Source organism: Diadema antillarum, unplaced genomic scaffold (assembly GCF_040938485.1).
Source record: "Diadema antillarum isolate AM-2024a unplaced genomic scaffold, OU_Dant_1.0 scf00000061, whole genome shotgun sequence".
In the NCBI taxonomy this organism is placed as follows: Eukaryota; Metazoa; Echinodermata; class Echinoidea; order Diadematoida; family Diadematidae; genus Diadema; species Diadema antillarum.
This window is the reverse complement of record NW_027270950.1, coordinates 1,502,644-1,523,254: the sequence shown is the minus strand read 5'-3', so window position 1 is coordinate 1,523,254 and position 20,611 is coordinate 1,502,644. Positions and strand designations below refer to the sequence as shown.

The 20,611-nt window shown below is 44.7% G+C and overlaps 2 protein-coding genes across 2 annotated transcripts in view; both read left to right on the top strand.

Annotated features, from left to right (window-relative positions):
* LOC139716123 (microtubule-actin cross-linking factor 1-like) overlaps positions 1 to 9,611 on the top strand; it is a 147,169-nt gene extending 137,558 nt beyond the window's left edge. Inside the window, exons 41-53 of the mRNA XM_071627679.1 lie at positions 363 to 491; positions 1,035 to 1,149; positions 1,684 to 1,901; positions 2,441 to 2,758; positions 3,290 to 3,616; positions 4,297 to 4,525; positions 4,865 to 5,109; positions 5,846 to 6,046; positions 6,515 to 6,661; positions 7,157 to 7,297; positions 7,991 to 8,275; positions 8,855 to 9,178; positions 9,597 to 9,611. Coding sequence (XP_071483780.1) covers positions 363 to 491; positions 1,035 to 1,149; positions 1,684 to 1,901; positions 2,441 to 2,758; positions 3,290 to 3,616; positions 4,297 to 4,525; positions 4,865 to 5,109; positions 5,846 to 6,046; positions 6,515 to 6,661; positions 7,157 to 7,297; positions 7,991 to 8,275; positions 8,855 to 9,178; positions 9,597 to 9,611 — 2,694 coding nt within the window. The remainder of the gene's footprint in view (positions 1 to 362; positions 492 to 1,034; positions 1,150 to 1,683; positions 1,902 to 2,440; positions 2,759 to 3,289; positions 3,617 to 4,296; positions 4,526 to 4,864; positions 5,110 to 5,845; positions 6,047 to 6,514; positions 6,662 to 7,156; positions 7,298 to 7,990; positions 8,276 to 8,854; positions 9,179 to 9,596) is intronic.
* A 209-nt stretch (positions 9,612 to 9,820) lies between these two features.
* The window catches only part of LOC139716122 (uncharacterized), a 106,701-nt gene continuing 95,910 nt past the window's right edge, over positions 9,821 to 20,611 (top strand). Inside the window, exons 1-15 of the mRNA XM_071627678.1 lie at positions 9,821 to 9,930; positions 10,640 to 10,854; positions 11,367 to 11,684; positions 12,114 to 12,280; positions 12,829 to 12,988; positions 13,817 to 14,015; positions 14,501 to 14,742; positions 15,337 to 15,570; positions 16,139 to 16,285; positions 16,781 to 17,107; positions 17,512 to 17,931; positions 18,395 to 18,509; positions 18,738 to 18,952; positions 19,445 to 19,762; positions 20,213 to 20,379. Of these exons, the coding sequence (XP_071483779.1) occupies positions 9,861 to 9,930; positions 10,640 to 10,854; positions 11,367 to 11,684; positions 12,114 to 12,280; positions 12,829 to 12,988; positions 13,817 to 14,015; positions 14,501 to 14,742; positions 15,337 to 15,570; positions 16,139 to 16,285; positions 16,781 to 17,107; positions 17,512 to 17,931; positions 18,395 to 18,509; positions 18,738 to 18,952; positions 19,445 to 19,762; positions 20,213 to 20,379 (3,314 nt within the window). The 5' untranslated portion in view covers positions 9,821 to 9,860. The remainder of the gene's footprint in view (positions 9,931 to 10,639; positions 10,855 to 11,366; positions 11,685 to 12,113; positions 12,281 to 12,828; positions 12,989 to 13,816; positions 14,016 to 14,500; positions 14,743 to 15,336; positions 15,571 to 16,138; positions 16,286 to 16,780; positions 17,108 to 17,511; positions 17,932 to 18,394; positions 18,510 to 18,737; positions 18,953 to 19,444; positions 19,763 to 20,212; positions 20,380 to 20,611) is intronic.

Genomic DNA, 20,611 nt, shown 5'->3' with positions numbered 1-20,611 from the left:
GGACTGATTTTGCTACAACATGCATTTCCCATAGACACCTCCCCGAGTATACTTGGGACTCGTCCTCAACGGGTTAAAGGAGAGGAATCGTAGTGGATTTTTTATAATGTTCACTGTACATTCTGTAAATTTTGCATTGAAGGTTTTTGTTATATTCTACTTCAGGCACATTTCCAGACTAAAAAAAGACATATGGAATGAGCACTTGCCAGAAAGTGTGAGATTGAGAACGTACAGAGCATCATTCAAGCCTTTGATGTTTTGTAATCAGGAAAACACCCAAATGACAAGATTTGCCTCCAACATTTTTCCGCACATTGACAATTCTCTCCCTCTCTCTTTCTCTCTCTCTCTGTATGCAGCAATACAACGACAACCTGAACAACGTCCGGGGCTGGATGCAGGGGGCTGAGCAGAACCTGACCCGCCTCCTGCAAGAGCCGGTGGCCGCGGAGCCAGTGGCCGTCCAGAAGCAGATTGACCAGCTGAGGGTGAGTGTGTGGACGCACTAATGTATCAAATGTCCAAATGGACGTCCAGGGTCTGCTGTGTTCATTGATAAAGAAGAGTTTCCATATGCATAGACAAACTGTTTCCAAATGGCAAGGGAGCCACTTGCCACCCAGTAGCGAATCAAGCTACTGAGGTCAAGTCTTCCAACACACTTAATCACGCAGTAAAAGTGTTTGTAGGTGGCTGTGGAATCAGTGGCCATCCAGAAGCAAAGCAACTTAACCAATTACCTACATGGACCTGATCTTTCTTTTACATCATAGAGATTTTACTATCTTGTGGAATTCAGATATACACTGTAGTTAGAGTAAATCCTCTGATCAATGCAAACCAAACATTGGTGCAAAATCTAGTGAGGAAAATCTTCAGAAGGAACTGAAGTCCTCTTGGTAAACGTCAGACACTAGTCTCATGTTTTTTTCCCATTCTCTATCTTCTCTGTTGTACATGTATATTTTAAATGTTATGTTTTAGACAAGATATAAAATCATTTTTTAATATTTCTGTTCGACCCTTTCCAGAGTTTCAATGATGATGTCATTGCTCACTCCAATGATATCGACCGCTGCAAGGAGGCGGGCAAGGAACTGGCTGACGTCCAAGATGAGGTCAAGAATGATGTCCAGAAGGCACTTGGTATGGACATACAGAGTTGTACATATGTAGCTCTATTATATTTTTGTGCAATGAATTTGCTTTAATTTAGAAAGATGTACAATTGTACAGTGTGGATTGTTCAGGTAAAGTAATTAAATGATATCTGCTTTTGGTGTGTGTACTGTTATTCATTGTCATGAAAGATGTACAATATTGTTGACTTATACAGGTCCTTGTGGTGGAATTAACCTGAAATAGTATTTCCATATCTGTATGACAAGCACCTTCTATTGAGGTTTTCAAATTGAACCCAAGGAATCTACCTCTTTGATTTACAAGTACTTAGCTGCACATATTTTATGATAATTATGTTTTATGCAAGAATGTACACTGTACAGTATGTTCTTACATTGTATGTTGATACTCTGTGGAAACCTATCATATTCTGTTCATTTTCTGTTTTCCACCACACCAAACGTATCTTTTGTATGTAAAATATGAACTTATAAGAGTTCACTATTATTATCAACATTTTTCCCTTTACCCCATCTCCTCTTCCCTCCTCCTCCCAAGGCGACGTCCAAGAGCGCTACAACCGGATGGAGCGGCAGGTGGCAGAGCGTAGCAACACGCTGCAGGTGACCCGCATGCAGTGCCTGAGCCTGCAGGACAGCCTCCACAGCCTGCTGATCTGGCTGGAGGAGAAAGAGAACACCTTTGACAAGCTGGAGAAGGGAACTCGCATGATGATCAAGCGCAACGCTCTCATGGAGCAGCTGCAGCAGCACAAGGTACAGTTGTACATATGAACCACCTCCAACCCAGTCCCTTTAGGGCGACGGATGATGGTGGGGGGGGGGGGGGATTAGGGTTGGGGCGGAGGTCCAAAGGATGGATGGATGGGGGGGGGGGGGAGCTGATGCTGTCCTTGTCTGGGAGGTCCTTTCAGGAGCAATCTTAAATGACGTGTGATTGGGGTTAGATGAGGGTGGGAGTAGGGATGGATGGATGGATGGGGGGGGGGGAGGGGAGATGGGTGGGGCTAGGGTGTTTCTCAATGTTTCTCAATAGAACTTATCTTTAGGTGGACAGGAAATTGAACAGATTCATCTTTGTGTTTCAATGGTGTACAATGTAGTACTTAAAAAGGAAAAGAGAAAATAGAATAAGGAAATTCGAAACTACATGTAATGGGCTGTGGTCACGGAACCAAGATCGAGCTTGTATCACATACAGCTGTATGTGTTTTAAAGTATGCTTTGGAATGAAGCCTTGAAACTACCATGAACATTAAAGAAGAAACATCCCTTCATATTTTGTTCATTTTTAGTTGCTGCAAACCGACATCGACAGCCACAAGCCGAGTGTTGAGTCCGTCAACGAGTCCTCAGCTGAGCTCATCCGCGACTGCGACCCCAAGACGGCCCGCAACATCCAGACGCGGCTGGACGACCTCAACTCCCGCTTCGAGCGGGTCATCGTCCGCGCCCGCAACCGCAAGGACGTCCTGGGCTCGCTGCTGGACAAGCTGAACCAGCTCCTGGATGAGGTCAGCGACCTCGAGGACTGGCTCCTCCCCTTGGTGGACACCTTGGAGTCCCGCGACCTCTCCCGACTGGAGCTACCGGAGCTCGGCAACCGACTTGAGGTATGTATGGCTTCTCGATGAATCAAACAAGGAAGGATTTTGACCTGGATTTGCTGTCATCTGGCACATCTTAATGTGTCAATACACTGTTTGTATATTGGGAGATGAAGGCATACTGTATACAACATGTGGTATATGTTGTGGTAGCCACTTTGATGCAATGTTGCAACCACAAGCTGCTGTTGTGCAAAGCCTCCTTCCATGAAATGGCATCAGTGCATCACTGTTACTGTTGTAAGATTAAAAAGAAAAAGACATTGAGGTGACCAGTTTTAAGAGGTCAATTGCCAGCTTAAAGACGTCAATCCATAGTTGATGATAAACAAATCTTTTAAATTACTTTTGCACACAGACACTTTTTGTCACTTTTGCTCCAGTGTTCAAGTTGATCACTCTGAAGAAATGTCTGTCAACAACCAAAAATGCAAAATCCCATGTAGATTAAAAGCAGAGCTTTTCCTCAATGATAGCTTTGTTTTGCTGAGATGTGCCTTCCATTTGTTTGTATGTTTTGTTTTTGCCACAACACAGGAGATCAAGCAACAGGTAAGCAACCGCAAGCCACAGTACGAACAGATCCAGACCCTGAGCAAGGAGCTGCTGCAGGAGGCCCGCAACAACGACACCACCTACGTCTCGGACATCCAGGGCAACGTGGACCAGAACTGGCGCCTGATGGAGTCCGCGCTCCAGCGCCGCCTCTCGCAGTGGGAGCAGCGCAGCGAGGCCTTCGAGCGCTTCGACGGCAAGCTGCGCGAGGGGACCCTCTGGCTGGAGGGCATGGAGGACAAGGTGTCCCACCTGCAGCCCATTGCCAGGGACAGCGACACCATCAACATCCAGATCCAGCAGTTACAGGTGGGTGGGAATCATCCCCCCTCCTCCCTTTCCATCCCTCCCCCATACCATCTTCCCTCCCGTCTCCCCTCTCCCCACCTGGAGGAACGAGATTTCCCCTCATAACTGATTAACTAAAGACACAACTCGACGCAAGAATTATTACATATAGAAAATATGTACATGTAATTTTGTCTGACAAAGTTTGCTTTACAAATGGATGACAGTGTAAATGGATTGCATCAGCCTTGTTTTGCAAGCTGTTTGGCGATCTTATGTAATGAGTGGATACGTGCCATAATTTGCTAAGCTGCCTCTGTATCAAGAACTTTATGGATACTCTCCACTTAGATAAAAACAAAATCAGTGCTTAGACTTGTAAGCATAGATTTCCAAGTTTCAATAACTGGATTAAATGTTAGCAAAAATGTTTTTTTTTTTCTTTTATTGCTGAATGAACAATTTACAGATTACACTTGTACATTGCACATGCAAACTAATTTTGTATTATAGTATAATTATTTTATTGAATGGGGAGACAAAAGGATCAAAAAGACATAAAGAGAGACTAGTCGTATACTCATATACCAGTCATAAATGTAAACGAAAAATTTTCTTACCATTTTGAAGAAGTTACACCGCAAGAGTAAGAGTTATGTTCTCATGTATGCACTTCATGCAATCTTCCCCCACACTCACAGCCTCTGCAAAAGGAGTATGTCGGCTACAAGCCCAACATCGAGGAGATCAAGAAGCTGAGCCGTAACCTGGATACCGTCACCAGGGACGCATCCCTCCCGCTGGCCATCGCACCTCGACGTTCCAGCCTGGCCATCACGCCCCGCGACCGCTCCAGCTTCTTCCAGCGCAGCACCGTCACCGCTGCCCCCAAGGAACAGGAGCGCCCTCGCTCGTCCTTCCTCTACGAAGGTGGGTTGTCCATCTTACAGAAATAAAAGCCAATCATGATTTCTATCTGATGAAGTGTATTGCAAATTTTCTCATATACTGCGTCCTGAACTTGAGTCGATATCTCTTTTAATTGCTTTGCTCTTTTCTCAAAGATTAGTAAGTTCTATTCATCATTAAGTGTCATATCAAACTATTTACAAGAGTTTTTTCTTTGCAAGTGATACATGGTACAAAGAAATCAGTGATTAATTATAGACAAACTGTTTGTTACATATTCTTGAGTTATACATTGTAGTTCATTCATTGCTGGTACATGAGTAATAGAGTTTTCTCTCGCTATCACATGCCGCTCACCAGAAACGTCTGAGGCCCAGCGCATCACCAACCGAACGGTGGACCGCTACGACGCCCTCGGCGACAAGCTGACGTTCCGTCGCGAGGAGCTGGACGCCTACCTGAACCTGTCCAAGCTGTTTGCTGACCGCCTGCGCTCGCTGACCTCCCAGCAGGACTGGCTGTCCAGTCTGGAGGACCAGCTGGAGTCCCAGGGACCGCTGAGTAGCGACATTGGTCAGCTGGAGCAGCAGCTGAGGAACATGGAGGTAAGGCGACCAGAAAGGAGATGGGGATGATGGTGGAGTATGGGATGGAGGAAGAGTGGGATGGGGGGGGGGGGGTTGAAAGTGGTCCACTGGGGGTGTGTTGTGCTGAGGAACATGGAAGTGTTAAAAGGGATCAGGAGGGGTGTGGAATGCTGAGGAACATGGAAGTATTAAAAGGGTTTTGGAGGGGTGTGGTCATCCATGGATGGAGAAGGGGATGATGGTGGGGTATGGGATGGAGTGGAGAGGGGGAGGGATTGAAAGTGGTCCACTGGGGGTGTGGAGTGCTGAGAAAAATGGAGGTATTAATAGGGATTGGGAGGGGGTGTGGTCATCCCTGGATAGAGATGGGGGATGATAATGGGGTAGTGGAAGGGGGGGGGGGGTGCTGGAAGGGGATGGAGCTAGAAAGACCAGGAAGGGCATGGTCATCCATGGATGGAGGTGGGGGATAATAATGGGGGTATGGGATGCGGGAGGGGGATGATGGAAAGTGGTCCACAGGGGTGTGGCAGGGTGGATTAAGGATGGGCAGAGATTTGGAGGACACGGATTCATGAGATCATAGATCCGTAGCGGGCACAGTTGTATTGTAAGGACATGGATTTGGAAAAGGGTGTGGGTTTTGGGGAGCATGGGGTATGATGGGAGATACATGTGTGTGCAACTTCAACTAGTAATGTCTTTTCATTGGTAAAGTTTTCTATCAACTCATTTCTCTTTCTTCACTGCACAGAATGTGAAGAGTGAGTTGAGTGACAACAAGCCATCCATCGAGGAGATCGCTCTCTCTGTGGAGACTTTCCTCCGGGACCACAAGGACCGCCTCAGCCCCGACCAGCAGGACGCCCTCCAGAGGCGAATCTATGACCTGCGCACGCACTTCGACCAGGCCAACTACAAGGCCTCTGATTGGGTGCGCAAGATGCAGGACCAGGTGGGTCAACCAATCACAGACTTTCTTACATTAATATTTAACCTCTTGATTAAGGAAACACACTTTCTTGTAAGTAGAATAAATTACTATAGGACCTGTTGAATTAAGGAGTGTGCAATTTATGATAGTTTCGATCAGAGTATTTACTACATATGGCGACAACTTTACAGTGTAAATGCTTACACCTCATGGGTTGTTGTGCAGAGGCTTCTACAATAGCTGCATCTCAGGATGACAGTTGCAGTGCTTTCATGAAACTAAGCCATGCTCCAACAGAAGTGTACATCAAAACTTCTTAGAATTACATTGTATATGAAAATTTCTATTAACATTAATCGACAATGTTATCAACATCAGGTTACAATCATCGATGTCAGCAGAAGTTTCAAACACAAATTTGCACAGCTTCTAATGATTCAAATTGAATTCATCCTTTTCCATCTTGTTCTGCTGTTTCCATGACAACAGCTGAACTTCCTGCAAGAGACGGAGGAGAAGATTCACTCCCTGCAGAACCTGAACGAGTGGGTCGGGGACATTGAACGCCAGCTGGTGCTCCAACAGCCCATGAATGAAGAGATCCGACCGCTCAGCGAGCAGCACAGGCAACAGAAGGTATGGGACTGAGGGTCCTCGTATTGCAGCTCTTTGGGTTGTTGTTTGTCTGTTCTGACTTTTGGAATAATCAAATTTGATATCTAAAAGAACAACCAACACATACAGTGTTCGTTAGGTTTATGTGCATAACAGAGCTGGTATAGTGTGAGAATAAATCAACAATGTTTTTAGTGAAATAGAGGCCTTGACATCTTCATTTTGACTTTGGATTTGCTGCGTAGAGGTAGTATGAATGTAATATTAGATTTATGATATGACATGTACATTGTAGACCTAAGACATCCTTGCTAAGGTTTTTACAAAAGTACCTAAATATTATGTACATATTGTAGGATGATTAAATGTAGCAGTGTATTTGGCATGTGCCATAGTTTCTGGTCTGAACACAGTGAAGTTTAATGTGCATATATACACGTATGTACACTGTAGGTGACTTCAAAAAATGTGAACTTGCTCTGAACTTTGGAACCCCATTCCTTTGTCGGTCAACAGGTCATCCACGAGGACGTCCGGCAGCACCACGAGCAGGTCATGCTGGCTGTCCACAACGGTCAGTTCCTCCTGGAGAGCCAGCCGGAGCGCCTCAGCGACAGCAGCCGGACGGCCCTCCGGGACTACTCTGAGGAGCTCAAGGTGCGTTGAGGATGAGAGGATGATTGGAGGATGGTGGATGTTGTCATGGTGATGTGATGATGCTGGTGGGAGTGGTGGTGGTTTTGATAAGAGGTGCTGATGATGATCATCGTGGACCAAGGAAAGTAGTGATGGTGATGATGATGGTGGTGATGATGATGATTAGAATGATGAAGATCATTATTATGATTGTAGCGATAATGGTAAGGGTAACGATGATGATGATGATGGTGATGATGATTAAGGTAAAGGTGATGATGATGATGGTGATGATGATGATGTTGAAGACAAGATGAGGATGGTGTTGGTAGTGGTGTTAATGATTGGAAGGAAATAAGTGATTGTGGGATGAATATATGATTGTTGCATGGTAATGAATGATGATTGAATTGAATTGAAAATGATAGTGGTAATGAAGAAGATGATGATTTTAACTCTGATCACAGTGATGGTGGTGATGGTGGCAGATACATACAACAATGTATGTACCTACTGCATGGGATAATGATATTATAATCATGCTATGATGATAGTGATAGAATTAAATCAGAGACATGATGTTGATGAGATAGGTGATTTGATTGTAGCACTAATACAAGACACTCAAACAAAATTTACATAGAGAAATAGGAAAATTGATATGTGCAGTGTCACTAATTATGATCATTTTCAATCCTATTCTCCTATGCCCAGAACCGTTACGAACATGTCAGCTCCGAGTCAGACTCACGAACTCAGCAAGTCAACTCCGGCCTAAACGAGGTCCAGAAGTTTGACCGTGAGTTTTCCTCTTTTGACACATGGCTGTGCTCGGCTGAGCGCACGCTCGACGCATACCTCATGGATGTCGCCCGCGATCGTGATGGACTGCGCAAGCAGGTCAACAAGATCCAGCCCTTCAATGAAGAGGTGGTGGCGCACTCCGCCGACCTCCGCTTCATCAACATGTCAGGACAGAAGTTCCTTGGTGAAAATCAGGTCAGTTGACATTGTAATGAGAAACATGTGTCATAGGAATAATATTTGTTGGCTTGGATGAAATGTTAAGGCAAAGAGCTGTTCGTTTATTCATGTGGATGGTTGTTTTTGCACTGAACCATACAAGTAACACCACATGATGCATTTTACTGTGTTGTATGAATACTGTTCACACAGTTTCACAATGATAGGATGATATTCACAATCGTACTTATCTTTTGAACCTAGATTTCTTGACTGAAGATACATGAAATAAATTGAATGCTGATGATCATCTCTAATTTCTTTGAAGACAAATTTTATGCATGACATGCAATGTACAGTAGTGCCTATAAGAATGGAGTACGTACATTGTGGATCAAGGGATATTAATGTACATGATGTACATGTAGTTTATTACAAATAATAAATTAACTTGACCTTACAATCATCATGCGTTAGTAGTGATGTGCAGTGAAGATCAAATTTGTCATCCGTTGGTAATCAGTGTTGATGACAGTGTAATTGTACTTGCGTACATTTACATGCAAACCTTTTTTAAACCTTCGTACATCTTTCACATGCACAAACTTCACATAGACTTACCGAGAGCGGCTGGGCAACTTCCGCGACAACACGCCGGAAGCCAAGCAGCACCTGCGCGGCTTCCGCGAGGAGCCCGAGTCGCGCATCATCCCGGACAAGCTGTCGGACATCAACGAGCGCTATGCCCGCCTCAAGGCCCGCTGCAACGACCACACCCAGCACATCCTGAACCTGCTGGGGCTGCATGAGAAGTGGCGTTTCTCCACCGAGGTGGTCACCACGTGGATTGAAGACGTCCACGTCACCATCCAGGAGGCCGAGAGGCAACCCATCGCCGAGGACAGCATCAAGGTCCAAGAGCAGGTGGACCAGCTCAGGGTAAGCCACTACTCTGACACCCCATTTATGTGGGTGCATGTAGGGTGACACAACATTTGCCCCTGTGACAATTGCCCCATTCTTATTACCTCCAAGGACTTTGGGTTAGGGTTAGGGTTAGGGTTAGAGTTGTTGTTTTGTTTAGTTCTTTTTCTTTCTTCTTTTTCTTTCTCTCGAAAGTGTATAGAGACCTTGTCAAAGGTACTATGCGCTATGTAAGAATGGTAATAATGATCTATGATAATAGTTTGATATGAGGATTAGGATTGGGGTAAGGGTTATATTTGTGGTAGAATTTATAATTGGTTTAGCGAGCACAAATTCCATGGGAGCAATTATCGCCGAAGCAAATGTCATGGAACCGCATTTAGAGTACCCCATGAGCACTCCTGAAGTGCTCTAAACTCTGTCTGAACAGACAATTGGACTCTGAAGCACTCTTGATTAATATGATGATGACAATGATGATAGTGATGCAGATACCAGTGATGGCAAGAATGATGATGGTGACGATGATGATAATGATGATGAAAATGAAGATGAAGATGATGGTGATGATGATGGTGACGATGATGATGATGAAGATGACTATAATCTAATCTGATGTTGACCATCGACCAATGTCTTCCTCATGCAGGTCTACAGCGATGACATCTCTCGTCACCTCAAGGACATCGAGCGGATGAAGGCGGCCGGTTCAGAGCTGGCTGATGCACAGAAGGACCTGAAGCCAAGCATCGACAAGACCGTCAGTAAGTGGCAAAATCTGTGCCTTACCCCACCACGCCTGTTTTTATACCTCCGCCACGAAGTGTCGCTGGAGGCATAGTTTTTTTTTTTCTCTCTCTCTCTTTTCCTTTTTCTTGTAGCGAAAACTTTGCTTTGTGGTCATGAAATATCTTTTTCTCAGAATTTCCCAAAACTTTACAAAGCTTTCAGGACTATTGGTATTGTACAATTGCAACTTTGAGATACAGTATACTCATTAAAGGTACAAGTTTGCGAAAAGCAAAATGAGAGGAAATGAAAACAGAAAGCAAATTAAATTCCTTGAGCAATTGAAGGCTGATATGAGGTTTGCAAACTGTGATCTTCACAAATTAAAAAAAAAGAATCACAAAACCCCACCCACCTTATAGTTTCTTGTGATAATTTCATGTTATGAGTACTTGAGTCACGAGTACAGCAGGTATTTCTTCATCGCTTACCTCAATGTTGCAGATGTGGGCAACTGAAAACTTCTTGTACTTGGATTTATTATTTGGATTTGTTACCAATTGATCAGTTCAGTTTGACTGAATCTCAGGTACAATGTACACTTGTATATCAAAAAGATTTAAATGACAATCTATGTGCAGGTTGTAACTTTACAGAGCCCTTGTCTCAATGTTAAAGTGAATCAAAAAGTTTGATTTAGGCATAATATCACACATGACTCAAAACTCTCTCTCCGATTCGCAGATGAGGTGATGACCAAATACGACACGCTGACCACTAGCGTGGCCAATCGGGACGCTGACCTCCAGAGCGCCATGGCCGACATGCAGGGCCTCCAGGACGGAGTGGACACCACGCTCAGCTGGCTGGATGACCTGGAGCGCCGGGTCGGCCGCATGGATGGGGCAAAGGTCACGGTCAAGAAGGAACCCATCTTGGAGGAGATACAGAATGTGAAGGTCAGTGAAGGCTTGACCGTCGGAACTCTTACACTGCTAGGGTTAGGGTTAGGGTTAGGGTTTGCCCTTTTAACCCATTCCCTTTGACACATTGTGATTTCCATAGGGTTTGTATGTGAAACAGCCGGTCCCTGATATAGGCAATGGATTAAATTCTGTAGAAGTGTAGCAGAGTTTTAGTGCAATTTGTAAAGAACAAGACAGATAATACTTTTACACCATACATTGCACTGACAACATTTTCACTGTCTCTGTGTTATAAATCATGTCAAACTATTTACCAGAAAGCAAACATGATTTACCAAAGACATTTTAGCAAAATAAAGCTACAAGGAAAAAATGAGGGGGCCGTAGAGGGAGGTTAGTTTCTGTCAACTGTATGATATTGTGAATTTTTTGCTCAGTGCAAAGACTTTGGAAAGTTGTGAAAAATCAACCTTACATCAAGTAACATTTTGTCCAATTTCCTTCTTCCCTATCTGCCCTTCACCCATCCCATCATCATTGTCCAGGTCATTGACCAGGAGCTCCAGAGCCGACGCCCGACGATGGAGACCCTCCAGGCCAAGGCGGACAAGCTGGCCCAGACCGGCAACCCAGCCACCGCCCGGCAGATGCAGCAGACCATCGACAACCTGAACAGGCGGTACGACACCCTGGTCACCACCGCGGCGCAGTACAGCGACGACCTCCATGGCATGCTTGACACGCTGGGCAAGCTGTGCGAGGACGTTGACGACCTCGAGGACTGGGTCTTCCCCTCGCTCGACGTCCTGGAGTCCAGGGACCTCAAGAAGCAGGAAATTCCCGAAATCGAGAAGGCCGTCAAGGCAAGATTATTTCATCCATCAAACCCTTTCTCCTTTCAAATTTGCCATAAGTGTGGTGGGAACCTGTTCTCTAATGATGAACTTGAGCATATTGCAGTTTACATGTATCTGTCTTCATGTGACAAGATTGCCAATGAAATAGAAAAAGGGAGAAACGATGTACTTCATATGTTAAATGGGGGAAGATTACATCTCTCCTGTCTCCATGGTAACAGCACATCTTCCCCCTGGACTCCATCATCACTAATACATTAATAGTTATTTACTATCATGATCGAGCAAGTACTTGAGCCTCTTTTAAAATAGGTTTCCCTCATTCCAAATTTGTGGTAGAGTGCACAGAGATTCATCATTATGCAATTGCCGTCAACTGTAATGTAAATAATATTTTTGCTTACAACTATTTTTGCCCCTCGTCGACTCTTACAGAGGATTGCCCGTGAGATCGAAGACCACACCCCAGAGTACAAGCGCATCAAGCGGGTTGCCGATGAGCTCATCCGCCACAAGCGCACGCGGGACGCCACCTTTGTCAACGACTTGATGAGAAGCCTGGATCGTAACTGGCAGACAATGGAGGAGGCCCTCACTAGACTGTAAGCGGATAGTCAGAAAATTGATTAATTCGATTTTACTAGATTTTTCTTCAGGAATAGAAATGAGAGGAAATGTTGACAAAAAAGATGTATGCATACATGTATATCATACAACTGTTTATGTTGTGCTAAAAACTTGTGTGGAGTAAGAAAAATTCTGACATTTCTCTCAAAACATCAAAGTTTAATACACGTAGACAATGTGTAACATCTTTGCTTTGTACAGTTAGTACAATGTCAGCAAACTGCTACACTGTACATAAAAGTTGTACCTACAGTACATGTACATTGTACATGTATATCACAGTGACATACATTGTATACAATGTACATAGTATTACAAGGAACTTTATACACTGTACCCTGTTATGCTCTTATTAGGTCCTCAAACTGATCAAAACATAGATATTCCAAGTTAATTCTACAAAAAAAAGTAATTATAAAATTTATGATATAACCTGTAAGACTGACAGATAATATAAATTAAGCTGTGCGTAATCTCGAAGTTAATTTTATCAAACTTTCCAACGCTGCTTTTCACCCCCTAGGAATACCTACCTGACCGAGAGGAAGAATGTGACCGACAAGTATCGCAATGCCGTGAAGGTGGTGGTCATGTGGCTCGACTCGACCGAGGCCAAGTTTGACCGCCTGCCTGAGATTGCGCACAGCCTCAGCGAGCTGAAGAACCAACTCGAGCAGATGAAGGTGAGCTCAGGAGCCAATCTTTCTTTGGCGTTTACCAAATATCTTTCATTCAGGGGGTGATGGGATGCATTCTTATTGTAGATTGGAGATGGTCGGATACGTCTTAGCAGCAGCAGCAACATCACTCGCAGTTGACGTTTTCATTGCCATCTGTCTCTTTGTTGTTGCCACTGGTAACAACAGTGACCTCAAACAAAACCAACATTGCCATCATCAAGGACATCATTAATGATTATCAGCGTCATCATCATCTCTACCTCAAACAGTTCATCTTCTCCTCATTATCTTTATTTTGTCATCAGTATCAGCTTCATCAACCTTGTCATCATTTTCATTCCCATCTACTCTAAAAACACCTGATCATACTTCTAACAAACATCATTGCCATAGTCCCCATCATCTTCATTATCAACAACATTATCTCTCTGATTTTCAGCATCATGTTTATTCCAACTGTTAGTACTGTCATCATCATCATCATCATCATCAGCAACACCATCACAGCCACCACCACCAACATCATCATCTTCATCATCATCATTATCTTTATCATCATCATCATCATCATCATCATCGTCATCGTCATCGTCATCGTCATCGTCATCGTCGTCTTCTTTTTCTTCTTTGTCATCATCTCTTCTTGTCTGTCTTCTCTGTTATCATTATCATCATCATCATCATAATACATGTAGTCATCGTAATTGCCATTCATCACCATCATTACCATCATCGCAATCATCATTATCATTATCTTCAACATCATCCCCTCATAGCCTATCAACATGATCAGGTTCTAATCAATGTTTGTATTTCTGTATGTTTTCGCAGCCCTTGAACCGAGAGGTTGCTGGCTTCAAGCCCAAGGTGGACCAAACCTACGAACTGGGCAAGACCCTCGATGCTCTCATCCAGGCAGCTGAGACCGTCGTCACCAACAGGAGGCGCTCCACGCAGGTCGCTGGAGGACAGGTGGCACGCACCGAACGCCGCGTCGTTGAGATCCAACAAAACTTCCAAGTGACTGAAGGTATGAAAAATATCATTTTGAGGTCACAAATCTGTATGTGCTTTGGGAGAGATGTTGACCTACATGTGTTTGCAGTGTTAATCATGTAGGTAGTGTATATGATTAAGTGTATAATAAAACAAGTAAAACCATATCACAGAATCACAAAACCATTTTGGAGCTCACTATGTAACACATAAGCATGATTGTGTGCTTCATTCAACAATATGTTCCATTAGCAGTATTGTGTACAATTGCATATCATAATTTGAATTATCTATAATGTACATACAGGTGTATACTTATTTACTACATAGCTTACTAGTTTATATCTGTACATGGTATGTGAAGTAATTATTCGTTTATCATTTCTTGGAGAAGGGATGTCTATTTCAACGATTCAAACAGTGTAATTGTCAGAGGTTCCATTAAATCTAGTTGTAAGCACAATAGGATTAAACATCGAATAATACCTTCATGCAAATCTTGTGCATGATTGTCTCTAGACACGGACGTGATGCGCGAGGTCCGCGGTCTGCGCAGTCGCTACGACGCGCTGGGCAAGAACGTCCAGCTGCGCGAGGACAACATCCAGGATATGTACGAGATCATCCGCCAGTATGAGGAGCGCAACAAGGACCTTCAGGGTCTCCTGGACTTCAGCCGGCCCATCAAGGCGCGGCTGCAGGAGCCCATCCCGGACACCAAAGACGTGGCCACCCTACAGAACCTGATCACTGAGCACAAGGTGAGATACATGTATACAACATGCATTTTCAATGTACTTGATGAGGAGATATTGTGGCCTAGTGGTTCATGCCATAGACTCCCAATCCTGAAAGTTCTCAGTTCAAGTCCACTGGCAGCAGCAGTAGTGATCTTGGGAAAGATTTTTATCAATTTTAGGCTAGAGGGTTTATCTTGATTGCCTAACCCTTTAGAAGTTGATGAAAGATGTACATTGTATGTCATTTTGTGTGTACAACCTTGTAGTGTAACATGTAAGCATTCAAGTGCTTCTCATGTGACGCTGTTATATGAGTTTGAACTCAAATATACAGTCAAACCTTCCTTAGTGGCCACCTTCCATATATACAGAGTGTACACACCCACTAAAAGTCCCCCCAAGAGAAAAAACATGTTAAAGACCCTGCCTATAGCGGCCACCTGTCTATAATGGCTACTTTTTTCGTCCCCCATGGGTGGCTACTACTGTGTAGACAGGTTTGACTGTACACGTACTTGAATCTCATTCTTGGGCAAGAGTTCATCCTCCTCATCTTTTTCTTTCTCCTCCTCCTGCTCTTCATCCTCCCTCCCCCTGCCCCCTCTATCCCTGTAGCATCTCCATGAGGAGCTGATGAGCCGGCGGGCCAACACGGTGGAGGCCATCCAGAATGCCGAGCACTTCCTGCACGACCACCGGCAAAAGCTGACCCAGCCGCAGGTGGACGAGATGCAGCAGCGCATCGACGAGCTGCGGGAGTACTACGACACCCTCATCGGACTCTCCCACGAGAAGCTGGCCAAACTCCGTGACATGCTTGCCCAGCTTGAGATGGATCAGCGAGACAGGGTAAGAATACAGGATATACTTTTTTTTCTTAAAGAATAGATCCAACAACCTTATCCTCTTTTTTGAATCTCTGTCCATTTGAGTGTTTTCATATCTTTATCAAACAACTTACCTGTATGACCTGTGTCGAAATGACACCGTGGGGATGTTTCATAAAGCTGTTCTTAAAGTTACGAACGACTTAAGAATGATTGGTGATCAGTTCTTGTGCTGAATTATTGAAATTCTGATAAGTGTAGCACATCAGAACATGTTCTAGTCGTTCTTAAGTCTTTCGTAACTTTAAGAACAGCTTTATGAAACACCCCCCATATAAACTAGTCAATTCTTAGACAGTATGGAGGTACATATAAAATCAAAAGTGATGTTTCAAATATAAGTAAAAGGAAATAAAAATTGAAAGTTTGATACTTTATGAAGCAAAACATTGATGCTTTAAAAAGGATCGCAATATCTGTACATCATACATTTATTTCACGCAGAGTCAAAGCACTTTGTGTGCCATTGTTAATCTTGAGAGATGTTGCCATGGTTACATTGTCTGTTTGTGTGACACGCCCTTCTCCAGACTAACCTGGACCAAGAGACCAAGCGCACCGTCGACACGCTCGTGGACCTCCTGGACTGGGTCGCCGTGGCAGAGCGTAACCTTGGCAACGAGCAGCCAATCATGGAGCAGACGAAGCCACTGGGTCAGCAGATACAGAACCACAAGGTGAGGATTGAAAATCAAACTGAATATCTCACAGAGGAAGAGGAAGTGTATTCTAATACTTGACATTCAGTCCATCTAGATCAAGCATGAGTTGTGAAAAAAAAAACAGACAAGTGAAAACAGTAATCTATGGACAGTGGAAACCCTGAAGAAAGCAGTGATAAAAAAAAGTCATACAGAGGAATAAACAAATACATTGTATCAATCATATGTGTAGACTAGGAGGTTGACTGGAAGAAATCTGTAACCAATTGATAATTTTCTCCGACCGGAACTACTCTCAAGAGCCTGTTGTGTGGCCAGTTTAGGAAGCAGTGCAGGGATAAGCAAGTATATTTTAAGGTGTTTTACAATCTGAATCCTAGACTAGGATGGTCAGAGTCCTGCCAACCTTGAGAATACACAGTCTTCCCACTATACGGTAGCTCTCACCATCTTATCCAATATACCTTCACCTGTCTCCCTATCTCGTACCCAACTCCTCCCACCCTCCAGGCTATCTATGAGGACATCCTCGCCCACCAGCAGCCCGTGCTGCTGGCCGTGCACAACACGGAGACGTTCCTGGAGCGGCGCGGTCCGCAGCTCAGCCCCGAGATCCGCAACAAGCTGCAGGAGGGGCGCACGGCGCTGGGCTCGCGCTACGAGACGGTCCAGCGGGAGGCGGAGGCTCGCTCCAAGCAGCTCAACGTGGAGGAGGACGAGCTGGAGCAACTGGAGCCAGACCTGGCAGAGTTCGAGGCGTGGCTGCAGGGCGCCGAGAGGAACTCCAGGCAGTTCTTTGAGGGCATTGGATCCGACACACAGTCCCTCCAGAAACAGGTCAGTATGCGCATCTTGTAACATACCGTAAAAGCTGTTGTTTTTGCGTACCGGCAAATGAAGAGGTCACAGACAATCTCGCCAGACATTGTTTGCAATGTGACACCAAGGCTATTGTAAGTGGGCTTGTGCCTGTCTGTATATTTAATGTGATCAAGAGCAGGTGGCAATATATTGGGGAGCTTGCTTTATTCCTGACAATAACCGATACACAGTTCAAAGACTTAGCTCAAACATTGTTAAATGAAGAGCCACAGACAGATACGGCTGCATTTTCGAGCTTACATAATGTATGAATAATGAGTATAAAGTATTAAGTGTGATTAGCATGAGTATGACGAGTATTATGTAATTGAGTGCGAAAATTGTCGTAGACTTGACGGTCCCTCTCTTTGGCACTTCAGGTCCAAGATCTGAAGGCTTTCAACAACGACGTTCTCGGACACAAGGGTGATCTGCGTGTCAACAATGTCTCGGGCCAGAAGTTCATGAAGGGTGCCGATACGTACAAGCGCCGCCTGACCGACTTCCGCTCCAACGTGATGCCGGCACAGTTCAACCGCTCCTTCCGCGAGAACCCCGACCAGAACATCGTCGGTGGCAAGCTGTCGGAGCTGAACCAGCGGTACGAGCGGCTCTTCCGCTCCTGCGACGACCAGTACAACAGCCTGAGCGACCTGCTGGAGAAGCTGGTGCGTTACCGCGGCAACGTGGAGAGCACCGACACCTGGCTCCACGAGGCGCAGGACACCCAGGGTCGCATCATGAAGGAACCGATAGGCGCCGAGCCAGAGTTCATCGTCAAGCAGATCGAACGTGTCCAAGTAAGTTTGTGTCCTCTGTATTAGAGTACTGCAAATATGTAATTATCGCACCAAGTGATATCCTTGCTAGGTGACGTTGAGTCGTAAATACCTGATAAGTTTATCATTTCCATTCAGGATATCTCACCAACAAAGCTTTTCTTTTTTGTTCATTATTTTTCTCTTGAAATTATGAGCTCATTGCAGAACTCTGATGATCTACATGTAGTACACTCTAGAAACTGGTGCTTTACTGAACGATATATCTACTTATACATGCTTGCATTTCAGAATTGTTGACACTATGATTTTTTCACATATATTCTGTGCAACTTGACTTTCTTGTGTGAAAAGATGGTCAGGTTGATGTACAGCATACTGTTAATTCCCTTTCCTATGAGATCAAATCATTCACTTCTGATCAAATTCACTCACTTTTTCGTATGTTGACAACTTGATGTCGTATCTCCCTCTCTCCAATCAGATGTTCTATGAGGAAGTGGTCAATCACGGTCGCGATGTGGAGAAGGTCAAGGACACGGGTCGCGACGTCTACGACGGGCATCCAGAGTTCAAGCAGGACGTTGAGAGAACAATCAGTGAGTGTTGAGTTTATTCCTCTGCTTTGAAACCGAAGTCATCACTTTAAAAATTTGTGCTGTGATCTTGAATAGTCCAAAGCATGATTATTGCATAGATTTTGCAAGAGAGGTGGATGTTTGGTCAAACCTTTTGAATCCACCGTGTCAAAATGATATTGACCTTTCGTACCAGCAGTTGTGCCATTGATGGTGAGAGAGTTAATGTCTTTGAATCTCGTTGCCTAGGTAACGTGGACGAGAGATACCAAGCCCTCCTCAACACGTACACTGGGCGCCTCAACACCCTGAACACTGCCCTCTCGCAGAGCCAGGACTTGGAGCAGAACATGCGCTCCATGACGCAGTGGCTGGAGAGCCACGAACACACCATGGGCCAGATGGAGAGCGCCCCCATCATCGCCCGCGTGGAGCCCCTCCAAGAGTGTGTCAGCTCCACTAAGGTAACCATGGAAATATAGTCCTAAGGGATCCCCCCCCCAAAAAAAGAAAACAACCACAGCCCAATAACTGTTTTTACGTTTTATTGGAGTATACTATAGGAGTTACTGAGATGAAAGTGATTTGTTTCTTTTCTTTAGTGCTTGTTTTGGGGATTGTGATAAAGAAACTAAGATGAACCAATAAGTGTAGCAGTCACCAGTTTATTTGTACTTTGAATTGTAATATGTGGTAAACACAATTCAGCCCAAGTATCCAGCAAAGTGGATGACCATTCATCAATCTATTGTTGCATTGCTCATTACACAAATGTAAAAAGCATTTTTGATTCAGCAGGGGCACATGCTTGTTGATCAAATGAAGTTCTTCGAATGAAATTGATTTATTGTGCCCTTTGACCTCAAAATTTGACTACCGGAAATCTCCCACTTCACCATCATATCACCGAATGATTGTGTGCTTCATGTAAACCTTTTGGTGTTTTGCCACTGCAGACATTCGCCAATGACTGTCAGACTGTGCGTCCCACCGTTGACACCATCAACTCGTCGGCAAAGACCCTCATCCGCGAGTCCGAGCCGGCCACGGCCAAGAACATCCAGAGCAAGCTGGACAACATCAATGATCGCTACGGCGACCTGCAGCGGCGCAACAAGGAGTACTCCACCACGGTGACCAGCACCTACGAGACAGTGACCACCATCGAGGACCTGGTGGACGACTTCGACGACTTTGTGTTGCCGAATGTCGAGAAGCTCCGCTCGCCGCAGTTCGTGCAGCAAGACACCAAGACCGTCAACAGAGAACTGGACGTAAGAAAACTTCTCATTCCAAACTTCCTTTACCAGTGAATATTGTGTGAGAATACTCAAATAACACACAAAAAATGATGAAGATTCCATTTCAACATTGGTGCAATAGACTTGGATCCAAGTGGCACAGAGGATGAGACCGTTGACTCTCGATCTGAGGTCCAGAGTTCAAATCCCGTCAAGTACACCTACACCTATGCCCTTGGACAAGATGTTTTTACCCACTATGTTCCTGTAGTCACAGGTGTAAAATTGGATACCTAGCTGGTACCTGTAATTCTAGGGTAATAATATCGGCAGGGCCTTCTGGTAGAGCAGTGGCAATGCTGAAGAGGCTACCCTGGATAAAGACAACCATATTATTATTATTTTTGTTAGCATACTTGTATGAATGTGATTATGTGCTTGTATCTGTACCCATTTTCCTGTTTTTCTCTTCACTTTTTCCAGACTGTCAAGAGGCAAATGGACCAACACCGCCCTCAACTGCAGAAGATCCACGTCATGTCGGAGGAGGTCAAGAACAGCCCCAACGTGAAGGACGCCACGCACGTGACCTCGCTGACCAAGACGGCGGACAGCAACTGGAACACGTTGGAGGACCTGGTCAACACCAGGTCAGTGACTTTATTTGAGAAATGCTTTGAATTACATTGTCAGTCTTTGTAATGGACATGGCGGCAATCATCACACCTTCCAATAGCGCCCTCTTGAGTCCTGGGGCCAGTATTTACCTTTAATCAACAGTGCCCTCTTGAGTCCTGGGGCCAGTATCTTGACCCGTTGAGGACGGCCTGATTTTACTACAACACGCATTTCCCATAGACACTCGCCGAGTATACTTGGGAC